Here is a 13,717-nt window from a genome sequence, read left to right on the forward strand (position 1 = left end):
GCGTACTTGTACCGGAAATATGTAACAACGGTAAACGAGCGCCGTCAGTGTCCACTAGTGTGCATGCCTGATTAAACAAGGACAGAAAATGCTTATATACAGCCTTCTCTTTCTATTTCAATGTCGTATCCATCTTACTATATAGTAGACAGGACTCGACTATTCCATCATTATATTCGCACCCTGCTTATGTGTGCGAACAAATCGTTCGTCTCCTGTTTGATGCTCAGTTTTCAACGGAGTTGAAGGGAAACTTTATAAGAGAAAGGAAGTTACGGATTGTCTCAAAGTGATAAACGAAAATTCTCGTAACTATCGAAAAACGATAGTCAATACAAGGATATCATTATCACATTTAAAACTATCACAATGAACGGTGATTCGTCGCAGCAAGGTACCACAAATAAGATATCTCAATCTAAAGAGGTAAGGAATATTCTAGATTTTGGGACTTTGGAACTTCCATGACAGTCATGAGTGTGTTTCGTCATTGATATGCCATATTGCGTTTTTCACAATTGTCGTTCATTTTTTTGATTGATTTTATATCTATGATTTGTATTTGATTTTGTATCTATGATTTTTTCTTTCGATAATTCTTATAATTATTGTCAATAATTAATTATTTATAACCATTTACGCTGTATTATATATCATTAAGATTTATCTTTGCGCGTATCAAGATAGTAGATAACAAAATTATGTGTAACAAATTTATTAAACTCGCAATGTAACAGAAAATTGCATGAAAATCTTTATATTATTAATAATTATTGTTAATAATAAAAAAAATAAATGTCGCATTAGGAGGAGAGTCATACTTCGGAACGTAATTGGGACATATTGGACCTTATTGCGATTACTATTGTGATTATTATGATTAGTGTGATTATTTGGAACGCAATGGGTGAGTACATTGCAATTTAGATATCTTCTTAGTTGCAATTTTTTCGAATAATATCGGTGACCAATCGAAATAGAAATTAGTGCGGAAAGAGGGGAAGGAATCAAAATTTGAAAATCGACATCGGTAACTCGGTTGTTATAGAATAACTCAATCGATAACGTAGATTAACTAGTTATAAATGAAAATATATTTAAATTCAAACTTTAAAAATTAGAAATTAAAAAGCAGAAGGATAGAAATAGAATAGATAGATAAATAGAAAGGATAGAAATAAAACAGTTGTCCCAATTGATGATTATCGTATAGTGTGTACTCATAGCATAAAATTTGTTCAATGAATTAAAAATTATATTTTTTAGATATGTAGACATTAGCGATGTATTAATCCGGGAAGCTCGTCTATCTCGGAAATATCGAGTCTGCGACAACGTCAATTTGGAAATTATTCTTAGAGAATATGAAAATTATTACAAGATGAAATTCCAAAAATATATCCTATATTGTGTAAGAAAATAACTGAAAAGGAAATAAAGACGAGGGAAATGACAAATGCGAACAAAGTGTAAGAATTTAAATTATTTAACACTATTCAACTTTCTCAACATATTCAATGCATCTATTACAATATCATTCAATCTTCAAAGAAGTAGTAAAACTTGTCAAATCTGTTAGCAAACAAACGAGAAGTGAGTCTGTATCTGGGTCTGTCGAAGGGAGGAATGCACAACAGAAGATGAGGGGTGATGCTACCGATGATATTAATCTTGCAATGACAGTGACAACAATTTCTGCCAATGAAAACGATGGATCTTCATCAGAAGAGCTTCATCAAAGAGCTTCATTTAACGTCTCAATGGAACAATCCAGGCAATCAAAGATATCAAAATGTGCTCGGAACCTTTATATAGACAATCCAGAATTGCAGAAGATTGCTCAAGACATTTTATCTGTAAGTTATTTTCGATTAATATACGTATTGTAAAGCTTTTTAAAAATAAAATACCTATCCTTGGATAAACAATCCACTGTATATCAATATCCAACAAATGTATTGTTGTATATATCTGTATATCTGTATACACTGTATACACTGTATATCTGTATACACTGTATACACTGTATATCCAACAAATAGCTTGGATAAACAATCCACTGTATATCAATATCCAACAAATGTATTGTTGTATATATCCACTGTATATCCAACAAATACCTTGGATAAACAATCCACTGTATATCAATGACGTAGGGATTTCAGTAAAGCTTTAAATAATGAATTACATAACACTCGAGGAAATTAATACAGAGATTATGCACCATTTCATCTTTGTATTGTCGCAGGAAATCATACTGAAAGAATTAAATGTATATTGGGACAACATTGCAGGCCTAGAGGAATGTAAATCTGCCATTAAGGATGCCATTCTGTATCCCCTTAAATACCCTATCTTTTTTAAAGGCCCATTTGCTCCCTGTAAAAGTATTCTGCTATATGGACCACCTGGTACAGGTAAGATACTCGTATTTCTTTCATTCCCATACATGTTTACAAGCAATTATGAAATAGGGAAGACGATGTTGGCGAAGGCAGTCGCAACAGAATGCCAATGCACCTTTTTTAACGTAACGACCAGCTCATTGGTGGACAAATGGAGAGGTGATTCCAAGAAGTATATCCGTGTAAGTTGATTTCCTTTGTCTATGAAGAAGAGATTCTAGGTTTAAAAAGATTTGTTTTTATTTGTCGTCATTCATATATAAATAGAATAGTTGTTTGGAAAACGAAATGATATTACGTTCGTGATGAAACAATGAATTTAAGGAATTTTGAATATAATATTTAATAAATAATAAATACATTTGTTAAACTGAACAGGTTTTATTTGAACTTGCCTATAATAATTCGCCTACAATTATTTTTATCGACGAGATTGACTGCATAGGAACAAATAAAGGAGTAAAGTATACATTGTCTGAATCTGCAAAGACATTCAGATCAGAACTTCTTTTTAGATTGGATAGATTAGTAATTAACAAAAATTCTGATGTAGTTCTTTTGGCCGCAACTAATTGCCCTTGGTATGTATATCATTTATAGCTATTTCAATGTTTTCTAAGTAGAAAATATCTTAATATCATAATTATTCATTATCTTAATCTTAATTATTGTGTTGTTCGGAATATTCCTTCGTTATTATTAATATAACAGAACAATAATATTTATTGTAAATATATTATTAGGGATATTGATGCAACTTTACGCAGACGCCTTGAAAAGAATATATACGTATCATTACCAAACGAAGTTACTCGATTTTATATGTTCAAATTATACCTTAGCAACCGATTATTAGAGAATATGGATATTGTGAGTCACATAATAAAATCTACTGAAAAATATTCTTGTGCTGATATAAAATTGCTTTGTACGCAAGCATGGCTGCTAGAAATGAATCCAATGTTTAAAAGACTTGAAAAAGGAGAAACATCTACTACGACTTTGAAATATGAATTAAAGAATTATAAAATAATAGCAAAATTGTTAAAAAAAATGTCACCTACAGTTACGAATGTGGATAGATATGAAGCGTGGAAAAAATATGTATGCCAAAACAAGATATTTTAAAAAATATAAAAGTATAAAAATATAAATATATAAAAGTATAAAAATATAAAAATATAAAAATATTATAACTCTAATCAATACTAAAAAATAACGCTCTTGAATTATTTAATCTCGTGCAAAAGAATTACTATAACTTATTACGCTTTCCGCTTTCAATAGTCAATCAACAGAGTTCAGTCTAACGAAGAAGTTCCCTCCTACGCTAACGAACTGTCCTGTTTTTGCGTCCAGGCTTTCAGGACATAAATTAAAATATCGCACATAGGCACAGCGTAACAGCGGCTTAAATTTAAGTTACAATAATAATCTTAAAAAAAAAAAGAAAAAAAAGAAATGTAATAATGCATGGCTATGTCGTACCGTCGCGTATCGGTACTTTTGCCTGTATCCACCCTACAATCAGAATTCAGCGTTTATTCTGGAAAAAATCATGTAAAAAAAAAAAAAAAAAAAATATGTAAAAAACCTGGAATTAATAAACAAAGATTTAAAAAAATCAACAATTAAACAAGGGATTGAGATGACCAACTCCGGTCACGCTGCGAACTTCGAACGCGGAAGAGTCGAGCCGTGGCCATGATGGGTGATTCCAGGAATCGGTCGCGTATGGCAGGATCTGACATGCTTTACCGATCCCAGCCGCGCCGATTTCCGTCAACAGGCACAGTAACGGAGATATTTGGAACAGAAGCAGCCGCATATTCGTCTATCTGAAATTAAAGAGATGATTTCATGTAGAAGATAGAAATTCGTTCCCTGATATTGAAATGCCGAACACGAGGAAAATGAGACATGCAAATGACAAAGTCGATGACCAATAGGAAGATGACATAAACAATTGTAGATTGCAATGAAAATTTTGAAAAATGATACGTGTTCTAATAATAGAATATAAATGATAAAAAGGAGAATGTAATTGCCATTCTTCTATGTATTTTAATTTATGAGACGTAACTTCTGAATGACCTGTAATAGCTTTAAATACATTTACTGGAACTGGCCAAGCATAGAAAAAGGAGGCTTAAAAGAGAAAAAAAGGGAATAGATGAAATCGTGAATTATCAGTCTAAATGAACCGTGAATGTCAACCTAAGCTTTCACCAAAACCCTAGTGAAACCATGAAAGCACCACTATGAATATAAAATGATCCGCACTACTATCTACTTCATAGTATACTCTATACGTTTAAAATACTCCATTAGAAGCTTAAATCTATCAAAATACAGCTCCTAGGGAAATGTAAACTTTCACATGAACACATAATATCGATTTTCTGATTGAAACGTATAGGCAGATATATACTAGCATTTGGCTGCATGGTGCAGCACTACTCTCTCTGGGATATCCTAGCCATTTTCGGCATTTGGCCGTATGGTGTAGCACTAGCTCTGTAACATAGAAGACCATAGGCGTCAGTTCTTCTTATTTCCTCTCTGATATATGTTTACTTTAATGTCACTTATTCAGGCGCTTGATATATTGTCGGAATGAAATTTTAGTAATGTGCAAGTAATTTTGAGTAGATTAATAAAGTATAATAAGATATTAGATTCATGTACATAGTTTCAAGTGACATCAATCTTTATGTCTAGTATATACATGTCTATTGATCTATAAGTCAGTGTTAAAATAACAAATAAATGGCAGAAGAAGGAAAGAAGATTTCCTTCGGTTTTGCGAAATCTATTAAGAACCCTGTGTTAAAAAATGCTATTCCACAAGAAAAAAAGAAAGTTGATTACATTGAATGCCTTGATGAGAAAGGTATTAAAGTAATAGGGTGAGTTCAAAAAGTAAAATTTATAATCAAGAAACATATAACCTCAACCTAACCTATAAAAATCACCAATAGCGGAATATATATATTTGAAAACAATTTTTTTATTTCAGTAAGGAAGAAAAAAAAGATGAACCTCTAATTATTTCATTACTAGGTTCAAAAACCTGGCATGATAGAATAGTTAATAAAATAGATGCAGACATTTTCCTTCCGAAGGCAGATAAGGAAAAGGTAGGAGACGCTAGTGTTAACGAGGCAAAATCAAAGCTATCTAATGGAAAAACATCGCCAATAATATCAATAAAGAAAGAGCCAGTTGAAGATAGTGAAAATAAAGTTGTTACTTTAGAAGAACAAGTGGCGAAAGAAATCATTGAGGATCTTAAATCAAAGAATGAACATGAAACTAAAACAAATGATTTAACCTTACCTTTAGTAGAAGATGAATCACTAAGAGGCAAAGAACAGGTACGTTATCAACATATTGATGTGCAATGCACAGATGTATTACATTTGCATATTATAAATATCGTTTTGTATTTTTCAGTCTACGTTAGAAGATTATGAAAAAATTCCTATTGATGATTTTGGTGTAGCAATGTTACGGGGAATGGGATGGCAACCAGGAAAGGGAATTGGTTGAAATGAAAAGTATGAATTTTACTCTGGATTAAATTAATTGTATGTATTTAATACATCACTTATTGGAAAGTAAACAGAGAACATCATTTTTTATTTCACAATCGTTCATTCTAACTATTACAGATTAGTAGCAGCTGTCATACCAGAATTACGACCAAAAGGTATGAGTCTTGGAGCAGACAAAGTAGCATTGTAGAAGAAAAATACAGATTCCAAAAAAGAAGAGGAAGAAGTTAAAATGGAGAAAGGAACATTTGTGAAAATTATAGCTGGAAAGCAAAGTAATAATTATAGTCAAATAGAAGGATTCGATGATGATGCTGGAAGGCTCATAATAAAACTAGCTCTTGGTGGAAATATAATATCTGTAAATGAATTTATGGTACAGCCAGTGACTAAATCAGAATATTCTAAGAACTCAAAAGTTCAAAGTTAATATGAAGTGTTAGTTTTTCATTAAGGGACTTTTAAGAAAATAAATTTGAATTGACATATACATATAAAGACATAATCGGACATGTAGAAAAACTAATTCAAAAGTACCTGTAAGTGTGTTGTTGCATGCAATTTTTTAAAGGTCCCTTCTATTTTTATATAAAATATGATAAATGTAGAGGTTTTAGCTTTCAGTATTTTATGGGGTTAATTTCAGATACAAAAAAGTATGAGGAATATAAGGACAAGGAATCCAAGGGACTCGAGCAAAAGATGGATAGAAAAAGATCAATGTCCCCTGACCCCGAAGACGGTGAAGATGGTGACAAAAGTAGTAATAAAAGAAAGAAAATCGGAAGTACGATGCAGAATAAGAACAAGTATGATAAAGTGGGGGATAAAAAATCAGAAAGACGAAAAAGGCGCTCCGAATCTAATGATGACAGCGATAGTGATTCTGAAAAGAAGAGACGAAGAGAAAGAAGTAACTCTAATAGTAATGATTCTTATAAATTAAAAAGATTGAAAAAGTCAAAGAAAGATAAGAAGCACGATTGCTCATCCGAAAGATCAAGTAAGAAACATAAAAAGAAAGGCGAAGAAAGAGAAAACGTTAGAGATAAGAAACCCAGAGATTACGCAGACAGAAAGAAACACAAAAGACGAGAAAGATCAAGATCTCGATCATTTAGTAGGCAGTAATATTTTCCAGGGACGTATTCGGTCATTTTACTTTCAAGATAAATTGTACAATTTTATTTATACAGATTTTATAATAAAGTGTATTTTTACAAAATATTATATTTCTTTTCTTACCCTTAACTGAAAATTACATTTAATTATAATATGTAATAATGTTTACAATTACATCAAAGTTAATGTCCTAAACTTTATCAATAATTATTAAAAATCCCCGCGTATTGTTTACGTAATGTTGATATCGAGTAGTATACATACATAACCTCAAAGAACATTATGATACTTACGAACATCGCTAAACAAGTAGTGCGAACGATGTCGAGTAAGTATATTCACTATGTATAAAGTATTTATAGGTAAAAAGTATGGGAAATATATAACCGAGTGTATTTAATTTTTCCAACATTTTAGCATTTCGCTTGGCGTTGGTATAACTTCAAGTAAATGAAGTAAAAAGCAAAAATGTAGAGCGGGCAGTTTCCTACATTTCCAGCGCGAAAGAGCATAATGCTGATATTATCGCTCTTCCTGAATGCTTTAATTCACCATATGGAATACGTAATAATTTGTTTCTTTTTCTAATAATTTATTATATGTATAACAACTATATAGAAAAAAGTAAAAGTAGACAAATTACCTTATCGTTTATACTTCCATAAAGATTGTGAATTGACTCGAGAATATAGAATTTCCCCACTTTTATGATTATCGTGATTTTTGTATAAATATATTTTTTAAGATACTAATAATTAGGTACTTAATAATAAACTAGTATTATCAATTATTTTGTATTTATAATTCCACCTATAGTAGTTAAAAATTAATGTTAGTTAAAATCTAACTTTATGTTTCAAAAAGTACTAGCAAAGTCGTTAAGTAACAAGTCACTGGTACTAAACCAAATAGCATGATTGTAATTAAACAAACATTTCTAAATATTCATTTTTCATCTTGAACCTGTAGAAACAATTTATTATATGTACTATTATCTAAGTAATTATATATTTAAGTAAATCGAAATGTAAAATTTAGTTATTTTACTAATTTAAAAAATAAAAAATTGACAAACATTTCAACTTAATTTATGGTTGGAACAAAGGACAGTTATTTTTCATTAATTGAAATATTGCAATGCAGAATAGTTTCCAAAATACGCCGAGAGTATTCCCGATGAAACGGTGAAACGAGCGTTGCTTTATCGAAGGCAGCTAAGGAAAACAGCATTTATGTAGTTGGTGGTACGATACCTGAAATAGAGGGCGATAAATTGTACAATACCTGCTGTACTATTTGGGGTCCCGATGGAACTTTGATAGCAAAACACCGGAAGGTAAATAATATACCTCCATGTGGCTTTGAAATTGAAAATATCGGGGTGGAGAAAGTGACTCTATCTAGGAATAATTTAGGAATATACATATGTACATACGTGTACTATAACCAATTCTATAATTTAAAAAATATGTTATAGGTTTATAAAATACGTTTTGATACGAGAAACATACATTTTTGTCGTAATATAATATATAAGTTTTTGTACAATATATTTGTTTTGTAATATAAATTTTTCACATACGAAAAAACTTATTTTTTCTTAAAAAATATTCCTTCTCAAATATTATTAAATGATAAAACTTTTTAATAAAAGAAAGTGATAAAAACGCTGTCAGTTATTAAATAAAAAACAATTAAAGTTTAAAAGTTCGTAACATTGATGTTAAATTACAAAAGTTACAGCAATAGAGTTAGCAACTATATTTTTATGTTATTAGGTACATCTATTCGACAGCGACATTCCCAACAAGATTACTTTCCGAGAGAGTGATTCACTCAGTCCTGGTAATTCCCTAACAATGTTTGATGTGAAGGGCTGGAAAATAGGTATTGGCATTTGCTATGATATCAGATTCGAGGAAATGGCACGCATTTATCGGAACAAAGGTACAGTAGCTTAATCGAACAATACTTAACTAGCAGGAAAGTAACTATCTTTCTTAAATATATTCTATATAAAGTATAATCAATATAATCTGTAACTCTGTATAAAAAGGAGCTTAATTTACAAAACCAGTATATTCGCTGAAAATGAAATAAATAAAAGAATTAGAAGCACGACAAGAGGACTGTTCTCGCATATTCATAAATTATGGAATGTGGACTGTGCACCTACAAAGTTAACTAAAATTCAGTGGTCTCATATTTCCCGTTTCTCTGTGTTAGGTTGCCAAATACTGATATATCCGGTGGCATTCAATATGACCACTGGACCACTGCACTGGTCATTACTTCAGCGTTCCAGAGCGAATGACAATCAATTATACGTCGCCTGTATATCACCGGCTCGTGTTCCTTCAGCAAGTTATGTCGCATGGGGACATACACAGTTGACAAATCCCTGGGGGAAAATCCTTTATGATTTGGAAACTCAGGAAAATATGGTGGTCACCGATATCGGTAATTTTCAGCTTAACATTAAAAGCGAGAAAAATCCATGATGTAATTAACTTTTAGTCTCGTTGGTTCATCGATTTTGCCGGCTCCCTCTGTATTTGCTGAATTTATTAGCAAGCATTACTTATTACTTCGTATGTTTTTCTTTTCTCTCAGATTTGAAAGTTGTTGAGGAAGTAAGGGCTCAGATACCTACATTTTCTCAAAGACGTACGGATTTGTACGACACTGTCTATAAAAAGGAGTAACTCTACACTGAAACAGAAAATGTTTTCTTATAATATTTCTACTACAATACCGTTTTTTTTTTTTTTTTATGACTTATTACTAATTACTTATCATTTGTACTAAATGAATAACTCAATTAAGAAAACCAAAATGTTATAAATAATAATCTGTATATCTTGTGTATCAATATGTAATTGGATATTGTAATAATATTGGAATGTCTTTGATCAGGGATATGATAAAGAACACGCGAAGACTACATCTTTAATATCCATCATTTATAACATTAAACATCTTTTTAAATATTTAGATAGATTAATACGTAACTCTTTATATATATATATATAAACATTAATTTGAAGTTACAAGCTTAGAGAAATTGGTCGATTAATATTTATAGATCGGCTGTCTTGATGAAAGGCTTAAAGAAAGCAAAAACATAACAATGTCGCAAATATAATTTATAGTTTAACTTCTTTCTTGTATCTGTCTGCCTTTCACGATGTTTTACCAATTACAATAAGTAATTTCGACTTCTTTGCGCTCCGTTTTAACGCATTCGAGACCGAAAGAAATTCATATCAATCAGTAGGCATAATATATATAACTGTACATAATACATTATAGTATAACATAGTATATAATTTTATATTTTAAAAACATGAGGCATAAAATTTAAGATTGTCATCGATTTAAAATTAAAATATGAAAAGGATATTCCAGAGAGAGAAAAGCACAGTATCATTCTAACAAAACATTCAGATCGTACTGACACCCAGGAATCGTATTACAATAAAATCTCGGTCTCGAATGAATTAACACGAACGATTAACATGAAACACACTTGCGGCTTAAACACCTTCGATATCGAGGAAATTCAAACTTTACAAATAAAAGCAGCCTGTTCCTCTTTCCACCACAGACTCTCATACCATATCCGCTCTTATCCAGGCTTTTACTTGAAATCTCTGTCTATTTACAATTTAAATTTACCCGGACCACTCGTTGAATCGGCAGCCCTTTATAAATATATAATGAGCCCAGAACATATACCTGTGCCCCTAGCTGGTATCAGCTCTAGTAACGTTCATACCGGAACTTTCATACGACGCCAATTTGTCACGCGTGAACATCGATTCTTTCAGGGGTCACGGCTTTATGGGATTATATCCTTTAAAGTAATTAAAGTGATACTAATGATACAGAATTTTTTACAAATGTTTAATATGTCCATAAAATAGGAAGTTTCGTGCTCTCTTATTTTATATTAATTATAAATTAATAAGTTTTACATTTGTTATCTATAGATTTAATAAATTATTAAAATTCCATGAAGACATATTCTGGAACACATTAGAAGATTTTGCTGTAATTTACAACGGATGCTCCGAGTACGAACAGGCAGTAAACGAACAAATAGAAATTCAGGCTATTGTGGTAGTATAGCTCACGTGGGATTTTAAGCTCGAATTGGACTTAAACGTTACGATCGTCGTGAATAATTACGATATATACCCTGTACGACGAGCAGAGAATCTTAAATTATTAACGGCAATTCCTTTGTGCAAAGTGCAATTTTATTAACGGCCTGTAACGAATGAACGGCTCGTTTTGAATAAAGTTTACATTTAGAAAGTAAACACAGAAACACATTTTAAGAAACTAAGATATCGAGTTCTACTTGTAAACATCAAGTGCTCTTCGTTTGAGAAGATTACGAGTCTCTTCTTCGATAACGACATTAATTAAGAAGTTTCGATACCGTTTATGACATTAAGATCTCATTAGTAAAGTTATATCATTAAAATCCTACTGTTCCTAGAGAATATATATAGTTAAAACTTCCAGAGGATCAACAGGTAAAGAAATTGTTGATAAAAGCATTGTTAGTGACAACTGACTGTAATCGATATCTGCTGGGTGAAGTTGTGTGTTCTGAGAATCTGTGTTAATGCAAGGATTCTGTTACAAATCATCGACTAAAGAGCCACCGGGCACGTCCGACCGATCGATCGATACCACGAACCTTGAATGAATTAACGCTCAAGGTGGAACGGATTTAATAGATCGGGTGTTAGTGTAATTTGACACTTTGTATACACTTGCTTTATGCAAACAAAGTTTGTTGATGTTCTGAACTCGATGGTTATAAGATCTTATTGAAACTCCAGTATTTCACCCGCACGGTACGACACTTTGTTGATGATTGTCCTTGTATGTTGTTGATACTCCCCATCAGCCGTTAAATTTTGTTCGTCTATCGTACTTTTCTAGTCAGAGGTTTTCCCTGATGTTTTTCCCTACTGTCTAAGTCATCAGGTTTGCAGCTCGGGGAGGACAGATAATTCGGAATTTCCCAAAGGAAGGAGAGGTGTCGTCCGAGCCATAAAGGGACGGTCACTCAAAATACCGAATAGATTCATTTAAATAATTATGAGAAACAAGTAAGTTTTGTAACCACAAGTTTTCAAATGTTATAGTTTGAATCTGTTCTTATAATTTTAAAAAGACCTTACAGCCAGGATCTCTAAAGAATTCGATGAAAATTCTCATGAGACATCGATTGAAACAATTAAACGCAACAGAGAATGGGTATAATCATATAATTCCTCCCCATTTCAAAATTCATTCATATACATCGATGTTTGTTTTCATATTTGTTTTATGTGTGAATAATACGTATTTATTGGCATCAAAATATTTTCCGTTTCAATTCCTGGTCATTTTAGATCGAAACTTCCAAATATCGTTGATTAAAAATTTTTTAATTTTTAAAATGAAAGGCACTAATTATAGGACAAAAAGTTGTTTCAATTATTTGAACATTCTGCTTCATTCCTACAATAACATATTTTATTTTAAATGAAAACAAGAAACAATACTATTGTGTATAAGTTTAACGGAGTGACACAGATGATTTGTAGCTAACACTGTAGCTAACATAGTTTCTGCAATATACCCTCTAATCGAGTAGAAACAAGGGGATTTTAGAAATTTCTATTAACCGACAGTATTGTCAACAAGTTTTAACAATGACTGAAGGTTGCAAAATTAAATATAAAATGATTTATTAATAGCATATGCGGTGTTAAATTTGTAAATAAGCAGTTTATCTTTTAAGAATAACAAAGACAGCAGAAAATAAAGATAATATTCTAATTATATTGCAAACTAACGAATAATGTAAAGAATTTATTTTTGTTATCTATATCACAGATTTTAGGTAAAATATTAATTTACTTATTACTAGGAGATTGAATTTGAAATATAATTAGAATTTATAAGGGACACCTTTAAACTAGCAGATATTTGGTAGCAGTTCTCTAGCCTTTGTACAATATAACACAGTTCGGTTTAATTGAGTTTAATCCCTTTGACCAGCCAGTTTCCAATTTCATTAATGGCATAATCTCCTGACAATTTCATACCCTTCAAAAGAAACACGATTTTCTATTATTGTTTTACAATCGCGGAATATGATCAGTGTTTCAATTAAGCTCCACTGTTCTAATTTCCCGTCTACGCACGATGTGGGTACACCGTTTTTTTGTTGTTTTTAGATACAAGTGACGAGAAATTATGAAATGATATTTTAAATTTAAACTGATTTCATTCATTGATTTATTGTAGCGACAATGGTAACTTGTTTAAATAAAGATTTTATAAATAAAATATTTAAGGTCTAAAATAATAAATTGACACATGTGAAAACATTAAAGCTGTTATCCTTATTCATGGTCTTGTTGCAACGTGTTTAACGAGCGTAACGTAGGCGTGAAAACGAAAACGTTGAGACTCTTGTGGCGTAAAAAGACTGAATTCCTCATAAAAATACAAGAAACGAATACAAGAAACGTGCACATAGTTTATTCTCGATCTTGGATACATAAAACCAAAAAAAAAAAAAAAAAAAAAAAGAAAGAAAGAAAAAAAAAGAAAAGAAAAGAA

General features: G+C 31.3%; 2 protein-coding genes, 1 long non-coding RNA gene and 2 pseudogenes across 3 annotated transcripts; 4 read left to right on the plus strand and 1 right to left on the minus strand.

Annotated features, from left to right (window-relative positions):
* Window positions 1–1,183: 1,183 nt before the first annotated feature.
* LOC125387047 (katanin p60 ATPase-containing subunit A-like 2) lies at window positions 1,184–3,544 on the plus strand. Its single transcript, XM_048414208.1, has 6 exons — window positions 1,184–1,469; window positions 1,580–1,856; window positions 2,249–2,417; window positions 2,475–2,587; window positions 2,784–2,986; window positions 3,149–3,544. The coding sequence occupies exons 1-6, from the start codon at window positions 1,450–1,452 to the stop codon at window positions 3,531–3,533; spliced, it is 1,167 nt and encodes a 388-aa protein (XP_048270165.1). The 5' UTR covers window positions 1,184–1,449; the 3' UTR covers window positions 3,534–3,544.
* A 429-nt stretch (window positions 3,545–3,973) lies between these two features.
* LOC125387099 lies at window positions 3,974–5,251 on the minus strand. Its single transcript, XR_007227661.1, has 2 exons — window positions 4,837–5,251; window positions 3,974–4,243 (listed from the first exon to the last, which is right to left on the minus strand). It is a non-coding gene; the product is annotated as an uncharacterized LOC125387099 (long non-coding RNA).
* Window positions 5,252–5,530: 279 nt separating this feature from the next.
* Window positions 5,531–6,230, plus strand: LOC125387078 (annotated as a pseudogene).
* Window positions 6,231–6,378: 148 nt separating this feature from the next.
* LOC125387063 (protein PXR1-like) lies at window positions 6,379–7,189 on the plus strand. Its single transcript, XM_048414224.1, has 2 exons — window positions 6,379–6,400; window positions 6,609–7,189. The coding sequence occupies exons 1-2, from the start codon at window positions 6,394–6,396 to the stop codon at window positions 7,091–7,093; spliced, it is 492 nt and encodes a 163-aa protein (XP_048270181.1). The 5' UTR covers window positions 6,379–6,393; the 3' UTR covers window positions 7,094–7,189.
* Window positions 7,190–7,366: 177 nt separating this feature from the next.
* LOC125387109 lies at window positions 7,367–9,789 on the plus strand (annotated as a pseudogene).
* Window positions 9,790–13,717: the final 3,928 nt, after the last annotated feature.

This window comes from Bombus terrestris, unplaced genomic scaffold (genome assembly GCF_910591885.1).
Source record: "Bombus terrestris unplaced genomic scaffold, iyBomTerr1.2, whole genome shotgun sequence".
Taxonomy (NCBI): Eukaryota; Metazoa; Arthropoda; class Insecta; order Hymenoptera; family Apidae; genus Bombus; species Bombus terrestris.

Coding starts and splice junctions, on each gene's coding strand:
- LOC125387047 (XM_048414208.1), top strand. CDS start 1,450: ATGACAAATGCGAACAAAGT. Junction 1,470..1,579: donor ATGACAAATGCGAACAAAGT/GTAAGAATTTAA, acceptor CAAATCTGTTAG/CAAACAAACGAGAAGTGAGT. Junction 2,588..2,783: donor ATTCCAAGAAGTATATCCGT/GTAAGTTGATTT, acceptor TAAACTGAACAG/GTTTTATTTGAACTTGCCTA.